The sequence below is a fragment of the Aquarana catesbeiana genome, linkage group LG01 (genome assembly GCF_042186555.1).
Source record: "Aquarana catesbeiana isolate 2022-GZ linkage group LG01, ASM4218655v1, whole genome shotgun sequence".
Classification (NCBI taxonomy): domain Eukaryota; kingdom Metazoa; phylum Chordata; class Amphibia; order Anura; family Ranidae; genus Aquarana; species Aquarana catesbeiana.
In genome coordinates this window covers 925,038,679-925,057,521 of record NC_133324.1, presented here as the reverse complement: position 1 = coordinate 925,057,521, position 18,843 = coordinate 925,038,679, and the positions used below count along the sequence as shown (strand labels likewise).

The 18,843-nt window shown below is 47.9% G+C and overlaps 1 protein-coding gene across 4 annotated transcripts in view; it reads right to left on the bottom strand.

The window, feature by feature from the left end:
- Positions 1 to 16,611, bottom strand: part of SLC4A11 (solute carrier family 4 member 11) — a 229,399-nt gene extending 212,788 nt beyond the window's left edge. For all 4 annotated transcript variants that reach the window (XM_073611028.1, XM_073611030.1, XM_073611029.1 and 1 more), the window contains exon 1: positions 16,437 to 16,611. In XM_073611028.1, coding sequence (XP_073467129.1) covers positions 16,437 to 16,473 — 37 coding nt within the window. In that variant the 5' untranslated portion in view covers positions 16,474 to 16,611. The remainder of the gene's footprint in view (positions 1 to 16,436) is intronic.
- Between the last annotated feature and the right edge of the window lie 2,232 nt (positions 16,612 to 18,843).

The window sequence follows — 18,843 nt, the reverse complement described above, 5'->3', positions numbered from 1 at the left end:
GTGGAGGAACAAGGTGGCTCAGAAAGTCTAACAAGTGACCGGCGACTTCAAACCTACAAGACCAGATCACTAATGGAGGTCAAGCGTTTACATTTGCAACTCAAATATATAGGTTTATGGCCTGGACCAAAAAAAAAAAAGTTAATGCAGCCCTAGGCATACAGGAGCACACTTTTCTACAGATCCCTCCCTCTGAACAGAGCGAGAGAGAGGGGAAAAAAAATAAAAATAAATAAAAAATAAAAAAAGCAGAACTCCACCAACTTCAAGCAGTTTTTTTTTGGGGGGGGTACCACAAATAACGCCATCAGTCTCCTAGTGGAAACAACAGGCCATCAATGACAATTCTCTCATTTTAATGAGAAGCCTTAGGGTTCCTGTACACTAGGCAGAAAAAAAATTAAAATGCCAGAACTGCTGACCGCAGTATAACGCACACAACGAAAAATGCAGCATAAAACATGATCCTATGGAGCATATTTTACGTGGTTATGCACATTTTCCCTCAAAACGTAAAACCCACGTGAAGTTCCTGAATGCCGCGCTCAGGCGTATCAATTTTATTCTGCCCGAAAGCTCCTCAAAAAATAAAAAAATAATAATAACACACGCACTTGTGTTGGGGTTTTTTTAGCCTGTAAACGTTCATCTACAGACATGCCCCTAAACACCTAAAATGTGCATGAATACATAGGCTAACATAGAATTGCTTCTACCGGCTGAAAGGGGGGGGGAGCCAAATGCCTGTATAAGAAGAATTTTTTATGCACAGTGTGTATTAGGTCTTAAAGTCATAATCCACCTTTTACAAAAAAATATAATAAATGCACCAACATTGATAAAATAATGAGTGTGCATACAATAAAATGTCTGCATTAGAGCCTGCAGAGCATTGTGAATGAGATGTAAACAATTTGTAGGCAGCGGCGGTGTAGCGGAATGACCTCAGCCATAGGTCATTCTGAGTAAAGGTGGAGGTCATTCTGCACATGCTCCAATGCCTTCTACATCACTCCTTCAGGCCACCGATGTAAACATCGGCAATGCGTAGGTAGCAGCGGCGGCAGTGCAGAATGCGGTCAGCCATATGTCAATCTAAGTAAATATAGGATGTCATTCTGTACCTGCGCCAATGCCTACTACATCACTTGTTCGGGGCACCGATGTAAACATCAGCAATGTGTCTGCGGTGGTGGTGCAGAATGACCTCGGCCATGTGTAATTTAAGTAAACGCGTAGGTCATTCTGCACCTGCGCCGATGCCTTCTACATCACTTGTTCAGGGCGCCGATGTAAACACTGGCAATGTGCAGGCAGCAGCGGCGCAGAATGACCTCGGTTTGTGCAGACAGTGGCAGTGCAGGTGCACGATGGTATGTGCATGAGCACATGTATGTCCATGAGTTGAGATGAAGCCAGCAGGATCCTACGCAAATCTATACATTCGTGTGCATGAAGCCTAATGGGTGAAGGAAGAACAAAGAGGAGAGCCCCAGAAAACGTAGTAATGACGGTTCCCATTCCTACCGCTAAAGGATCCTTTAAAGCTGAAATTTCAGGAATTCAGCTTTAAAAGAGGTTATAAGCCTCAGACATGAAATATGAACAAAAGCATATCCCTCAATAGTGTGTACTTGTCTCACTTCAGAGCACTAAGTGTCATTTCTGCCTGCTGCTTCCTTCCTCTGCTATCAGCATGAATCACTTGTGTTCTTTACTTCCAATTAGCTGTCAGATCTCTCCTCTTGAGCGCTGCCAACTGTAATTTCAATCCCCACCCCCTTTATTTTTTTTCTGAACTCTCAGACAAGCTTTATAATTCGGCACTTTAAAAAACAGATGTAGAGAAGAAAGTACTGTAGATAAAACAGGTACAACTTATGTAGGAGGATCCCTTCTTTCCCTTATGGTTTTTAATGGGTGCGTTTCCTCAAGGCACCTGCTGCTCTCTTTATTCCACAGCTGATGCAGCACTATAAGTCCCAGCATCTTGCAGGCTGTCCAGGCATGCTTTCACAATTAGGTGATCTGTTGCAGTGCATTACCATGTATACGGTTTTACAAGTCCGTTACGTCTGTGGTAAGCCGCACACTACTCTAAAGACTTTGCACCCATGGCAGGTCAAATCTATAGGATTGTGTGTGTGTGGGCATTGTATGAAAGTCTCCGGTTGGTTGCCATGGGTAGCTACACATCCCATGTTAAATATTTCTGAATTTAAGACAGAATTATTTGGCAGCAGAAAGACCGGAGCTCCATTTATTTCCACAGTCATTACTTAAACAATAGAGATGTTTTTCTCTAGCATTCCTCTTACCTCCGTGTGCATTCCTGGAACCCGGAGTCATGACAGCGCACTAAAATGGGCATTAACAGCACAGCATCTGTCACAAGCGACAGGAGGGCGGCCTTATGGGCCCATTCACTCTATTGTGATACCATCAACGCACATTACGCTGGGCATTATCGTGCATTGCATTAAGGCCTCCTTTCACAAGGCTGTTTACTTGCGTGCCCGGCGTTTTGTTGGCATGGGGATGCACCGGTGTAGCAGGCATCCCAGTGCTGGCAGTCCCACAGATGTCTATTGGGACATGCAGCTGCACAGACATAGCCGCTGTGTCCTAATATGACATCTGCCTGGGTACAATTCCCTCCAAGTCAGTCTGGGTGCTTTCGGGGGCCGTGCACCGGCACCCACATGGATGACGCAGCGGCTGTGACCGTGCAGCTGTGTGCCCAATAGACATCCGTGTGACTGCCAGCACGGGGGATGTGCGCAACTCCTGTGCCGGCAAAACACAGCCCTGCATGGGGCACGCAAGTAAAATCGGTGGTGTGAATGAGGCCTAAAGGCAGTCAATTCTAACACAAAAAAAAAAGTGCATGCAGCAATTTTGGCAGTTTATATGCATGCGTTGCAACACACATGGATGGAGAATGGCGCCACATTGCAGCAATGCACCGTGTACTGTGCATGTTACTGAAGCCCAACTGTGTAAAGGGGGGTCCAAAAGGGGTTCCTAGAGGAGATGCCATTTCTCCTCAACAGAACACTTTCTGGCAATCTGCAAACACTGAGACTGAGCCGACCCCGTTGTGGTGCATTTAAAAAAAAAAAAAAAAAAAGCAGAACCAAGGCCCGGTTCACACAAAAGTGCGGTTTTGAAATTGCGCTACTTCAGCAACAAAATTCTTTAGATGTGAATGGGGGCTTAAACAAAAATTAATGTATGATCAGAATAAAAACAAAAAAAACAGGAAGAAGAATTTAACACAATCAGAATAAAAAAAACAAAAACAAAAAAAAAAAAAAAAAAAAAACCCAAAAAAAAAACCACACCACACACAGGAAGAAGAATTTGACACAATGCACTGCAAAGTCAAACTTTGATGGCCATAGCTTGTACACATCTACGAGACCCAACCTACCTCCAATCTCCACATGCTAATGACCTACACAGTGCAGCATGACGCTATTATTTAAATATTGAATTCAGCTCAAGCAAAATAAAATGAACAAAGCGCTAATATAAGACTTCACCCAAATCATAAAAGTTAACCCTTTGATGGTCCATCGCTCTCCGTACAGCTAAAACACCAAGGAATAAGTGCTCCAGCAAGTCAATGGTTGGCCATTAAACAGAATGAAGTGGTAGCTAGGGTGGATGAAATGGAGCATGAGGCTGTACATTCTGCAAAATTTACATTTTTGGTAAACTCATTTAATGAATCCAAGCTCTGCAAGCTGAGAATAACATGCACTGCATTGATGCATTCACACAATTTCACAGTAACCACGAGATAAAACAAAGTTCAGGAATATTCCTTTATTCCCATTGTTTTGCAAATCTATGTACACCACAAACTGTATGACTGAATCGGTTCTGATATAGCTGTTTTACTAACCTGACAGTTTATTATTCTACAATAGGAAACCTTCATTTTGTTTGCAAATATTAAAGATTCTAACTACCAGCAAGTGAGTCCTTACATTTAAAGAGCACCTGTCATTTCAGATCCATCATGGCAGCGCCTGTTAGCGGGCATCCACCCACCTGCTGCCGCCACGCCCCTCACCTTGTTGTGTCACCTCCACATCACCAGCCGTCCCATTAAAGTGAATGGGATTGTCGATGAGTCAACAGCGGGTCAAAGGAGGAGCGCTGCAGGACAGAGATGCTTTTTAAAAAAAACTATGATTTAAATCAAGCTTTTTGACTAGTGATTTAAATCAAATCCACCCTGGTGGTAGCATCATCAGCACGCCAAATTCATGCAAAACACAGGAACATTTTTTGCTGCAAGCTTGCCTAGATGCTTTGGAGCCCTGAAGGACTCCTTCATGTAGGACAGTAAGGGCAACAATACAAGAAGATACAAGGAATTAAATAGTCGACCAATCACAACCCCACACACACACCTTAAAACACACCCACACGGAATGTAAAAAAAACAAAAAACAAAAACAATGAAGGCAACCCTGTAGGCGATAAATGTCCCAGCGTTCTGCACAACTTCGGTGTGCTGGTGGTGCAACTGTCTTATTCAGCCCTTTAAACCACCCAACTGACAATATATTCAGAAGTTTTTGAGATCAATCAACAGCAATCCAATATATCTGACACCCCATTATTATCCCACGTGTGCACCTACCAGATGACAACTTGGCAAGGAGCTTCTCCCAGGATGACCTCAACCAGTAGAAGGCTGGATTCTGTGTGCAGCAATGGGCGCTTGGTACACTGCCAAGATGCTCCGGCTTTTCTTGTCTATCTAGTAAGGTGTCTCCAGTTTGGAGCCTGACCTGCTCTAGGCTTCATTCCAAATAGGCAGCTTCAACTAGTTCTTAAACACCCTCAGTTATTTCAAACTCCCAACCAGATCAGAGCAGTATACTCCAGAGGCACCAAAAATACACCCTGAAAACATTCCGTATACAATCGAGACTGATGAAGGCTTCATCTTCGCTTTTAAGCAGGTCATACGCCAGTAAAAAATTTAGTTGGCAGTTTGCATTATTAGAACATTTGCTCACTTTCCAAATGGTCAGTGGGTACATATCGACATTCGTTTTCGATGGTCATATAATTAGAAGGAGCAGAATGGAAAATTTCTCTCGAACAAACAAATTTCTAAACGTGAATAGATTTTATTTGATAAATTCCATTCATTCCAAATTCAAAATGTTAAAAGCAAAACGCAATACTGAAGTCCTTTCTAAAATGACAACCGCGAAGTCGAAGGTTTGTAATAAGATATACTGGAAGAATAAGCTTTCATCTGGCCCGAGACACTATTCTTCTCACTGATATGACAATATTCTTCCAACTGGCACCAATAATGGGGCTCCATTTCTCCAACTGACACCATTATTAGGACAACTATTCCTCCCAATGATATCCACGATGGGACACTATTCCTTCCCTAATTCCAAATTTGGTGATGATGTCCACTGAGGTCGGGAAAATTTCCATTGCCCACAGTTCAGCCCCCCCCCCCTAAAATCTAAACAAACATACTGGCCCTTTGTTTAGAAAGTTTGGAGACCTCTGCTGTAGAGGGTTACGCCACTTGCATCAGAGGGCTGGGTAAGGCGGTGGTGGACATCCCAATGCCAACAGTGAAGGGACCTGCTCTGGACAACAGATGGTTCAATCCCTGGGAGCAGAATGTACTGCAGCCGTTCGTCCTCATGGCCACACACTCTATGTACAAAGAGGCGATAACGCATTTCGAGGGTGTTCCCTCTTTGACAAAGAGGGGACACCCTTGAAACTCATTACCTTTATGCAAGTTGGCTATTTATTTAGTTTTTTAACAATTAAATCATACTAGCTTTTAATGGGATCCCACGCTCCTGTGTTTATGCCTTCTTGCCAGACTGAATCAGCCCGGATCTGTTTGGAGGTAGCTGCAGGAACCACCAATTGATGATATAGATCCTTTCCTGCCATCTGATGGATTGTGTTCTTACATCTGTCCATAGGAATTGTTGACCGACTGTTCGCATAATTGGTTGTTTTTTCCATAAGAAGATATACTAGTATATGGCCAGATTAAGACTTTTTTCGGTATGTTTTTAGTTGCGATTTGTCTGAGAGCTTCTTTGAGGCAGGACTGCACGTTCTTTGGCCCCATAGACTTTCATTATGGGTGCACCTGAAAGACACTGGGTTTTTTTTTTTTTCACATTTACATGAAAGTCTATGGGGCCAAAAAATTATTAAATTTTTCAGAAAAGTAAAAAATCATGTACTTTTCCCAAGGCACAAGTGTTGATCTACTACTAAGCTCCAACCAAACAATTTGAGAGAAAAATATGAAGAACCAGCTTTTGACTGGCAAGGGAAGGCTCATATGGAGGAGGCAATACGCACTGCAAAGCCAACAAGCAAAAGTTTTCCCAACTCTCATTCTCCCTTCCCACCATTTACCAAGTGGGCAAACTTTTTAGAGCTATAAAAACAGAGGTCTCAGATGAGTACATGTTCAAGTCACACACCCAAAAGGTACCCATCAGGATATAACTATGGAAGCTGCTGTCTCCAACTAGTTTTTGAAAATGTCTGCTCCTGGGGTGGTGATCCTCATCCTTGCTTCCCTACTCAAAGACCCTAACCCAGAACTGCGTTCAAAGTCAAAGGAGCTACTGCAAGTCGGACGTGATCACTGTTTCCATATTCATTGATCTCCAGAAATTTGAAATAGTAAAAATGCAAAGGCTAAAAATATCCCACCCAAGACAGCCTCCTGCCGAAAGGGAACCTACAAAATGACTGTACTTACCCCCAGGGATGCTGAGCTGTCAATGCCAACCCCCCCCCTGCTCCTTCTCTGTGCAGCCCCTCCAGAATAGACCAGAGAAATGCTTATTGGCCAGGCCCTGCACATTGAGTATCTCTAATCTATCCTGCAAGCTAAGCAGAAAGAAAAAAGGGAGAAGAGCAGGGATTTCATATCCCAGACCGTTGGATCGGCTGTATGGGAACTGAAGTGCAGCATCCCCAGAAGCAAGTATAGTGTGGACCGGGTGATGGACGACAGTGTTCGTACACTTTTTTTCTGTAAAAAGGTAAACACTTTAGGGCAGGGGTCTTCCAAACGAAGGGCTAGCTTACGGTCCTTCAGATCTTAGAGGGCCTGGACCGTAGCCAGCTGGAGTAGAAAATGTCCCAGCATCAACGGGAGTAAACAACAATGCCGCATCTTTGGTGTCAGTGAGACGAACTGTGCCCCAACACTGGTGCCCTGGGGAGGAACCGCGCCCCAACACTGGTGCCCTGGGGAGGAACCGCGCCCCAACACTGGTGCCCTGGGGAGGAACCGCGCCCCAACACTGGTGCCCTGGGGAGGAACCGCGCCCCAACACTGGTGCCCTGGGGAGGAACCGCGCCCCAACACTGGTGCCCTGGGGAGGAACCGCGCCCCAACACTGGTGCCCTGGGGAGGAACCGCGCCCCAACACTGGTGCCCTGGGGAGGAACCCCGCCCCAACACTGGTGTCAATGGATGAAATAGTGCCCAAGGGCTGCGTAAAAGCAAGCAAAGGGCCGCATCCGACTCCAAGGCCGCAGTTTGGGGACCACAGTTTTAAGGCAATGCACACTAAAACGTGCACGTTGCTACTATAGATGGCAACATTCTTGTGCATGCTAGGGTGCCATTCACTTTAAAAGCACTCCAACACACTGCATAGTAAAGTGCACCTCACTGTATGTTGCGGTGTGCTATGTTGCTAAAAATAGGGCCATTTGTAATTTATCCGTTGTGGTGCATTGGCATTTCATTCATAATGAACGACTCTGCTGGGATGCCAACAGTCCTACAGCGCCAAGCGCATCTCGACTGACAATTACCCTTCTCCATCCGACAAGTCCATCTCTGTGGGTCAGTAGGTTAATCTGCTCTCACTAAAGCGACAAACTTTCATTGTTCTGCATGGCTGTCCAGCACGGCGTCCAATCCCTCTGCTTGTCAGCTGTGTTTTTTTTTTTTTTTTTTCTCTCTATTCCCATCCACTCCCTCCTCCTTGCTCGAGCCTCGCACACGACAAACATGTTTACGTTCCCAACTTCTGGCAGGTTTTCTTCTTAGAAGTCAGCGTTTGAAACAGGATATAACACTTTCCCCGCTCTCCGGCCAAAAAAACGAAAATATTTTATCTGTCATCTGAAGACATTAAATGGAAGATTTTCAGCAATGGTGGAACAAAGAGGGGAAACGGTGCTCTACCTTCGAAGTGCCACTAAATGCAATAGAAGCTGGCTTTAATTATCGGCTATGAAGCCAAAACAGACCTACTTTAGTGCGTTTGATGAGCTTTGCCAGCTCTGGGTTTTTCTTATGCTCTATTTTTTGGCATCCAGCACATGACTTTATAAGAGATCAACAAAGGGTCTGAGAAGACCTCAAATGCATTCCGGGAGGATTCACACATTTGTGAATAAATTAAACGCGTTTTAAATGCAGAGTACTGAGCTGTATACGCGCATTTAATTTTAAATGGGACTCCAACACACCTATACTATAATGTAGTGGTCTCCAAACAGTAGCCCAATGGCCAGATGTGGCCCTTTGCTTGCCTTTATCTGACCCTTGGGGCACCATTCCTCACATTGACACCAACAATGGGGCTCATTCACTCCCCCCAATATCAAAAGATGGGACATTGCTTACTACCACTAACGCCGGGACAATGTCTACTTCCACTGGCCACATCCTGACCCCCCTTAAAACCAGGGGACAGCAAAGTGGCCCTTTGTATGAAAAGTATGAAGACTCATGATATAGTATAACACAACATACAAAGCTTTGTGCAAAGTGGTGCACTGCCAATAAGAAAAATGCACCTGCATTATTTTGTGCGTTTTGGTATGTTGCAGGCCCATATAAGACCTCATGAGTACTGGGCATTTAGCCCCGATTCATGAGATCCCTGCAATTAGGCGCGGGGGGGCCGCTGTAGCGCTCAGCACGTAGGCGCGGGGGGGCCGCTGTAGCGCTCAGCACGTAGGCGCGGGGGGGGCCGCTGTAGCGCTCAGCACGTAGGCGCGGGGGGGGCCGCTGTAGCGCTCAGCACGTAGGCGCGGGGGGGCCGCTGTAGCGCTCAGCACGTAGGCGCGGGGGGGCCGCTGTAGCGCTCAGCACGTAGGCGCGGGGGGGCCGCTGTAGCGCTCAGCACGTAGGCGCGGGGGGGGCCGCTGTAGCGCTCAGCACGTAGGCGCGGGGGGGGCCGCTGTAGCGCTCAGCACGTAGGCGCGGGGGGGGCCGCTGTAGCGCTCAGCACGTAGGCGCGGGGGGGGCCGCTGTAGCGCTCAGCACGTAGGCGCGGGGGGGCCGCTGTAGCGCTCAGCACGTAGGCGCGGGGGGGGGCGCTGTAGCGCTCAGCACGTAGGCGCGGGGGGGGCGCTGTAGCGCTCAGCACGTAGGCGCGGGGGGGGGCGCTGTAGCGCTCAGCACGTAGGCGCGGGGGGGGGCGCTGTAGAGCTCAGCACGTAGGCGCAGGGGGGGCGCTGTAGAGCTCAGCACGTAGGCGCAGGGGGGCGCTGTAGAGCTCAGCACGTAGGCGAAGGGGGGGGCGCTGCAGAGCTCAGCACGTAGGCGCTGCAGAGCTCAGCACGTAGGCGCTGCAGAGCTCAGCACGTAGGCGCTGCAGAGCTCAGCACGTAGGCGCTGCAGAGCTCAGCACGTAGGCGCTGTAGAGATCAACACGTAAGCACAGGGGGGCACTGTAGAGCTCAGCACGTAGGCGATGTAGAGATCAGCACGTAGGCGCAGGGGGGCGCTGTAGAGCTCAGCGCGGCACATTTGTGCCTCATCAGTGCCCATATGTGCAGCCTATCAGTGCCGCCTCATTAGCGCCCATCAGTGAAGGAGAAAAGTTACTTATTTACAAAATATACTGACATAAACTAAGAAAAACTTTATTTTTTCCTAAAAAAAAAAAAATAATAATCCAGCAGTGATTAAATACCACCAAAAGAAAGCTCTATTTGTGTGAAGAAAATAACAATTTCGCATGGTTACAGTGTAGCATGACCGCGCAATTGTCAAGGTATGGCAGCGCTGAAACCGGAAGCCGATTGATTTCTATGCAGAGCTGCACCAAATTTTGCACTCTAGTTTTAGTAACTCAACCCCAATGGGTGGCTTTATTATAAAACGGGCCTTTAAAAGCTGCTGTCATGATAACTTACTGATCTCTTATACCAGCTTCCAGTGTCGAGCGTGCCTTATCAACTGGTGACTGCTCACGTCTAAATACACAAGCAAAGAAAAAGCCCTATAGGGTGAGCAAATCTTGAGTAAGCGTACACCAACGTCATAACTGAAGGATTACTGTTGAGTTTTGGGTTTTTTTGCACCATCTGGGGACTGATTCTCTTTATAGGAGCAATTCCAGCAGACATAGCTAAGCAGCTCCACAGCAAACAAATCAGAAAATCCAATTAGTATACCCGTTTGCCTGGAGCAGTCAGATCTCTCGCTTGTGCAGCATCCGAAAAGCAGCTCCAGGGTGGGAGCGCAGCAACTGTCAAGGAGCAGAGAGTGTCCGACAATTTGGAATACCTCCCTGAGCGATAGTGAGGACTTCCAACCACCAGGACTCACGGTCAGCTCCTTGGGGTTTAGAACAGCCAATAGTCACAATCAATTATGCTACACACCAATCACTAGCAAAGCTTGATAACAGAAGAAGTGTTGCTTGTAATTGGGACAATATAAACCGCATTCAGATTTCTTAAAACATCCGAAAAACACAATTCTAGAGACCTCAGCACAGCTGTCTGAAGGAGGAAAAAGTTTGGAATGTTCATGTCTAGAAACGCACATTTTCAGATCAAGAAAGTTCTAAGATGAACATCTGCAGAAAAACATCTCTTTAGTGTTAAAGCATTTTTACTTCCTGCTATTTTTTTTTCTTTTAGTAACATTTTTAGTGGCCGGGTTGAACGCAAAGCTGTAATTTGCTGGAGGGTCTCTTCAATCCACCAGTATCACATAAAGACCTTTCTTTCCCTCCCCAACAGGTTCTTTTTAATGGTGGCCCCACCAGCAACACATATGGACCCTCCTTTCCTTTGCAAACTGGTTCTCTTCAATAGTGACTTTAACAGCAGCATATTCTGACCTTCCTTAGCCTCCCCAATAGGTTCTTTTCAATGGTGGCCCCACCAGCAGCACTTAGTGACCTTCCCTTCCCTCCCCAACAGGTTTGCTTGAATGGTGGCACCAGCAGGAGCACACACTGACCTTCCAGTCTTTCCCCAACAGGTTCCCTTCAATGTTGACCCCACCAGCAGCACTTCGTGACTTTTGTTTCTCTACCCAACAGGTTCACTTTAATGATGGCCCCACCAGCATCACAAACTGACATTCCTTTCCCTCCCCAACTAGTCATTTTCAGTGCTGGCCCCACCAGGAGCACTTAGCGACCTTCCTTTCCCTCCCCAACAGGTTAACTTTAATGGCGGCCTCACCAGTAGCGCATACTGACCTACCTTTCCCTCTCCAACTGGATTCCTTTTCAATGATGGCCCCAACAGCATCACAAACTGACATTCCTTTCCCTCCCCAATTAATAGAGTGATGATGTTGAGCTGTTAAAGAACAATATAATCAGAACACAAGTGAAAATAATTAAATAAATAAATATATATATATATATATATATATATATATATATATATATATATATATATATATATATATATATATATATATATATATATATATATATATATATATATATATATATATATTAATGACTAATGTATGATCAAAAGCAGGAAAACAAATTATATTGGTAATAGTAATCAAACTAATGCAAAATAGCCACACTCGTGCCCAATAGGGAAATTAATATGTAACACAGTATAGTCCAAAAAAAAGACACAATAGTGTCAAATATGGTGACAAAAGGTGAGTGATCTTCCAAATACTGTAGGTGACTGGTTGTCTAATCCTTTATAGTGGTTCCTGAACCCTCCATGCTTATCTTACAGCAGCGAGGTGAGCTGCTAAAAGCATTTGGATACAAAGATCCTATTCACCATATTTGACACTATTGTGTCCTTATTTTGAGTAGACTGTGTTACATATTTATTTCACTGTTGCACATTCCCTATTGGGCACGAGTGTGGCGGCTATTTTGCATTCGTTTGATTACTATTACCAATATAAATTTGTTTTCCTGTTTTTGATCATACGTTACTGGATGTATATATAGTTTATTTACATATTTCACTTGTGTTCTGATATATTGTTATTTAACAGCGCAACATCACTCTATTACTATTGCACCTTTTTTAGTCACGGATTCACTAATCTGTGTTTGCAGCAGTTAAGTTACACTATTTAAAGTGATAGTGCGAGACAATCACACTTTTACACCACCAGGAGCCGTTAGTGACCTTCCTTTCCCTACCCAACTGGATCTCTTCAATGGTAGCTTCACCAGCATCTTAAAAAGACCTTCCTTTCCCTCCCCAACAGGTTATCTTCAATGGCGGCACCACCAGCAGCACATATTGACCTTCATTTCCCTCCCCAAATGGTTCACTTTAATGGTGGTGCTATCATTAGCACATACTGACCTTCCAGTCCCCCATCAGCTCTTCAATGGTGGCACCACCACAGCACATATTGACCTGCCTTTCCCTCCCCAACACATTCTTTTTAAGGGCGGCCCCGCCAACCACATATATTGACCCTCCTTTCCTTCCCAAACAGGTTCACTTCAATGGTGGCACCACCATTAGCACATACTGACCTTCCAGTCCTTTCCCAACAGGTTCTCTTTAACAGTGACCCAACCAATAGCACATACTGACCTTCCCTTCTCTCTCTGTTACTCCATCCAGCCACAGAGAGAGTGATAAAAATACTTGATACTCAAAAGGTATGGGCTAGAATGTGATGCAATCCTTCGGTCCCAGTGCTGATGTTTGTCGATTGGCCTCTCTGGTACCCCGTTCTGGTAGCAGGAAGAGCACTCAGCACTGTGTTAGCTCCAAGTCATGACTTAGAGTTTAACCAAGGATTCGCTTCATTGCAAGTGAGTAAAGAGAAGTTGAAGGGGCCCATATTAGAGTTAACCTGTTCCTGTTTCCAGCATAAGCAAGTTATAGGTTCACTTGAAGAGCATTAAACATTCGTACACAGGGCTCCTTTCCTTCACCCCATAATGGGAGCGAGAAAAGAGGAGTATGTGCAGTTCCAGAGGCTGGCAACACCAAGTACAGGCTCACATTCAGGGTAACAATGACCGTCCCATTACGGAAATGTAATTCTGGTCCCTGTAGCCATCTGTTCACCAAGATCTGGTCCCATGGCATTTGCATTTTTGCAGACAATAAAAGGTCTTTTGTACAAAAGACTCTTCCCGAGCTCCATCTTCGGCTAGCCTAAGACAACCCAACTCCCTCACCACAGACAGATTAAGTGAGATCTTCCCGTTCTTCTCCAGTTAACATAAAGGACAACCTGGTCTACGACAGTATTTTCCATGAGATGCCATGAAAGACCTGACCTATGCCAAATATCGGTGGGATCACTGAAGCCACAACTTCAAACGCCGTCTTGCACCATGCTCCCTCAAATCTGCATTTTGCAGAGTAGGCTTTACAAAGACAAACTCCATGCCACTGAGGACTTCTGTTAATCCCTACTCTATCCTGTGATACTCTCACTAGCAAGGAACCGCATCATAAAAAGGTGCCCACCAGAACCTGGCTCTTTCAAAGACACAACAGGCTACCAACCAATAGCAGAGCTCATAATTAATATAAATACACTCTCTAGAATGATACGCTCGCTGGAGCTTGAATGCTTAATGTGCCCGTCACTGAGATTCTTGGCAAACACAACCATCAGCTCTATATCTAGTTTACAAGCACCAGAGGAATTCAGGATCAAGTCAGTCCAACCTAAAAGTCAGGAGGAACTTCCTGAAAAAGCTCAAACCTCTGGCTGTAATTAATTACACTGACCATGGGGGGGGGGGGGGGTATATAGGGGGCCCATTCTGCTCCTTATTAACTACAGTCTGATAGAACTCCAACAATAATAAAAAAGAAGGTCCACAGAGTTATACGTATGCTGTAAGGTGATCTATGTGCAGGAACACCAGTAAACCGTTATTGTTACCTGCAGGCTTAGAGAAAGAACCGGTTCATCCTGGTCCTCAACTGACCTCCTCATACCCATCCACATGGGATGTTCTAAACCTTTAAAAGCCACTGCAAGTGATCAATTCATTTCAATCAATGAATTAAAAGAATACTACTATGTATGTATACCCCTCTGTTTATACCCAATTCCAGAACACACACACACTGTACACATAGCTATACTGGTAATATGGATGTGTACAGTATACCACCTTCTGGGTACATCCTATTCCAGTACCCCTCCTGCATATAGCTATACTGGTATTACTGTATATGCACGAATAACCCCCCCCCACGGTTATATCTCTTCCCAACATTATGGTACACTCCTCTGCATTTACTATAAATGATGTCCCCTTCCTATATAGTTACACCATTCCAGAAGACCTCCAGCACATCCCCAGTGCCCCGCACCTCTCCACATCCCCAGTGCCCCGCACCTCTCCAGATCCCCAGTGCCCCGCACCTCTCCAGATCCCCAGTGCCCAATACCTTTCCAGATCCTCAGTGCCCCGTACCATTCCAGATCCCCAGTGCCCCGCACCTTTCCAGATCCCCAGTGCCCCGCACCTCTCCACATCCCCAGTGCTCAGTACCCTTCCAGATCCCCAGTGCTCAGTACCCTTCCAGATCCCCAGTGCTCAGTACCCTTCCAGATCCCCAGTGCTCAGTACCCTTCCAGATCCCCAGTGCTCAGTACCCTTCCAGATCCCCAGTGCTCAGTACCCTTCCAGATCCCCAGTGCCCCGTACCATTCCAGATCCCCTGTGCCCCGTACCATTCCAGATCCCCTGTGCCCCGTACCATTCCAGATCCCCAGTGCCCCGTACCATTCCAGATCCCCAGTGCCTCGTACTGTCCCTATTGCCATGTACTGTCCCCATCTCCAGTGCCCCGTACCAGTCATCTCACCAATGCCATCACCACCTAGCACCGGTCAGGTAATACACTTGTACTGTGTGTGAGATCGGCTTGGCACTCCCCCATAAACACTCAGGTCTCCATATCACAGACATGTTCTGGTTACATCACTCCCACAGTCCCCTGCACTGACCTGTACCCCCAGCCCCCCATTCTCTGGCTGTACATGGTCGTGGGGGGGGGGGGGGGTGTAATAATACACAGAACACACAACCGGAGAACCATCTACATACAGCAACCACCTGGACATACATGGAGGTACGACTCCTGTGAGCAACCACCAACACCCAGCTCCATCCTGTGTATATGATATAGTATGGAGTGTAGGGAGTGCAGTGAGCAGAGTGTAGAGAGTGCAGTGAGCAGAGTGTAGGGAGTGCAGTGAGCAGAGTGTAGAGAGTGCAGTGAGCAGAGTGTAGAGAGTGCAGTGAGCAGAGTGTAGAGAGTGCAGTGAGCAGAGTGTAGAGAGTGCAGTGAGCAGAGTGTAGAGAGTGCAGTGAGCAGAGTGTAGAGAGTGCAGTGAGCAGAGTGTAGAGAGTGCAGAGTGTAGGGAGTGCAGTGAGCAGAGTGTAGAGAGTGCAGTGAGCAGAGTGTAGGGAGTGCAGTGAGCAGAGTGTAGGGAGTGCAGTGAGCAGAGTGTAGGGAGTGCAGTGAGCAGAGTGTAGGGAGTGCAGTGAGCAGAGTGTAGGGAGTGCAGTGAGCAGAGTGTAGGGAGTGCAGTGAGCAGAGTGTAGGGAGTGCAGTGAGCAGAGTGTAGGGAGTGCAGTGAGCAGAGTGTAGGGAGTGCAGTGAGCAGAGTGTAGGGAGTGCAGTGAGCAGTATATAGTGCAGAGTGTATGTAATGCAGTGTATAGTATATAGTGGAGTGCAGAGTATACAGTGTATAGTATATAGTGCAGAGTATACAGTGTATAGTATATAGTGGAGTGCAGAGTATACAGTGTATAGTATATAGTGGAGTGCAGAGTATACGGTGTATAGTATATAGTGCAGAGTATACAGTGTATAGTATATAGTGGAGTGCAGAGTATACAGTGTATAGTATATAGTGCAGAGTATACAGTGTATAGTATATAGTGCAGAGTATACAGTGTATAGTATATAGTGGAGTGCAGAGTATACAGTGTATAGTATATAGTGCAGAGTATACAGTGTATAGTATATAGTGCAGAGTATACAGTGTATAGTATATAGTGGAGTGCAGAGTATACAGTGTATAGTATATAGTGCAGAGTATGTAATGTAGGGCCGGGTGATGATGTAAGAAGAAGTAGAGAAGTGGTGTCGGGGATGTGCGGTGAGGGGTCCGGATGTAGGATGGGAGGGGGGGGAGAACATACCGCATGGTTGAAGGTGGAAGACTCTCCGGGCCGCCATCTCTGTTCTTTCTGTCACCCCATCACCACAACACAGTACAGCACAGCACTCCTCTCCTTCCTCTCTCTCTTCTCTTCTCTCGGATGAGTTGAAGTTTCTTTTCTGGGGAGGATCAGCAGAGTGAGCGGCGCCTGGACTGGGAGGAGGAGGACACACCCCCCGCCCCGCCCACCGACTCCGTCCTCCTCCACAGAGAGAGACCCGGAACATGGGGGAGATGTACAGTACAGGGGGCACCACCGGGGGGAGACACAGAGGGGACACTGCACCCCACTGAGGGGACACTGCATCCCACAGAGGAGACACTGCATCCCACTGAGGAGACACTGCACCCCACAGAGGAGACACTGCACCCCACAGAGGAGACACTGCACCCCACAGAGGAGACACTGCACCCCACAGAGGAGACACTGCATCCCACAGAGGAGACACTGCACCCCACAGAGGAGACACTGCACCTCACAGAGGAGACACTACACCCTACAGAGGAGACACAGAGGAGACACTGCATCCCACTGAGGAGACACTACACCCCACACAGGAGACACAGAGGAGACACTGCACCCCACAGAGGAGACACTACACCTCACAGGGGAGAGGAGACACTGCACCCCACAGAGGAGACACTGCACCTCACAGGGGAGAGGAGACACTGCACCCCACAGAGGAGACACTGCACCTCACAGGGGAGAGGAGACACTGCACCCCACAGAGGAGACACTGCACCTCACAGGGGAGAGGAGACACTGCACCCCACAGAGGAGACACTGCACCTCACAGGGGAGAGGAGACACTGCACCCCACAGAGGAGACACTGCACCTCACAGGGGAGAGGAGACACTGCACCCCACAGAGGAGACACTGCACCTCACAGGGGAGAGGAGACACTGCACCCCACAGAGGAGACACTGCACCCCACAGAGGAGACACTGCACCCCACAGAGGAGACACTACACCCCACAGAGGAGAGGAGACACTGCACCCCACAGAGGAGACACTGCACCCCACAGAGGAGAGGAGACACTGCACCCCACAGAGGAGACACTACACCCCACAGAGGAGACACTGCACCCCACACAGGAGACACTGCACCCCACAGAGGAGACACTGCACCCCACAGAGGAGACACTGCACCCCACAGAGGAGACACTACACCCCACAGAGGAGAGGAGACACTGCACCCCACAGAGGAGACACTGCACCCCACAGAGGAGACACTACACCCCACAGAGGAGACACTGCACCCCACACAGGAGACACTGCACCCCACAGAGGAGACACTGCACCCCACAGAGGAGACACTGCACCCCACAGAGGAGAGGAGACACTGCACCCCACAGAGGAGACACTGCACCCCACAGAGGAGAGGAGACACTGCACCCCACAGAGGAGACACTGCACCCCACAGAGGAGACACAGAGGAGACACTGCACCCCACAGAGGAGAGGAGACACTGCACCCCACAGAGGAGACACTACACCCCACAGAGAAGACACTACACCCCACAGAGGAGACACTGCACCCCACACAGGAGACACTGCACCCCACACAGGAGACACTGCACCCCACAGAGGAGACACTGCACCCCACAGAGGAGACACTGCACCCCACACAGGAGACACTACACCTCACAGAGGAGACACTGCACCCCACAGAGGAGACACTGCACCCCACAGAGGAGACACTGCACCCCACAGAGGAGACACTGCACCCCACAGAGGAGACACTACACCTCACAGAGGAGACACTGCACCCCACACAGGAGACACTACACCTCACAGAGGAGACACTGCACCCCACAGAGGAGACACTACACCTCACAGAGGAGACACTACACCCCACACAGGAGACACTGCACCCCACATGGGAGACACTGCACCCCACAGAGGAGTCACTGCACCCCACAGAGGAGACACTGCACCCCACATGGGAGACACTACACCCCACAGAGGAGAGGAGACACTGCACCCCACACAGGAGACACTGCACCTCACAGAGGAGACACTGCACCCCACAGAGGAGAGGAGACACTGCACCCCACACAGGAGACACTGCACCCCACACAGGAGACACTGCACCCCACACAGGAGACACTGCACCCCACACAGGAGACACTGCACCCCACAGAGGAGAGGAGACACTGCACCCCACAGAGGAGAGGAGACACTGCACCCCACACAGGAGACACTGCACCCCACAGAGGAGACACTACACCCCACAGAGGAGACACTACACCCCACAGAGGAGACACTACACCTCACAGAGGAGACACTACACCTCACAGAGGAGACACTGCACCCCACACAGGAGACACTGCACCCCACACAGGAGACACTGCACCCCACAGAGGAGACACTGCACCCCACAGAG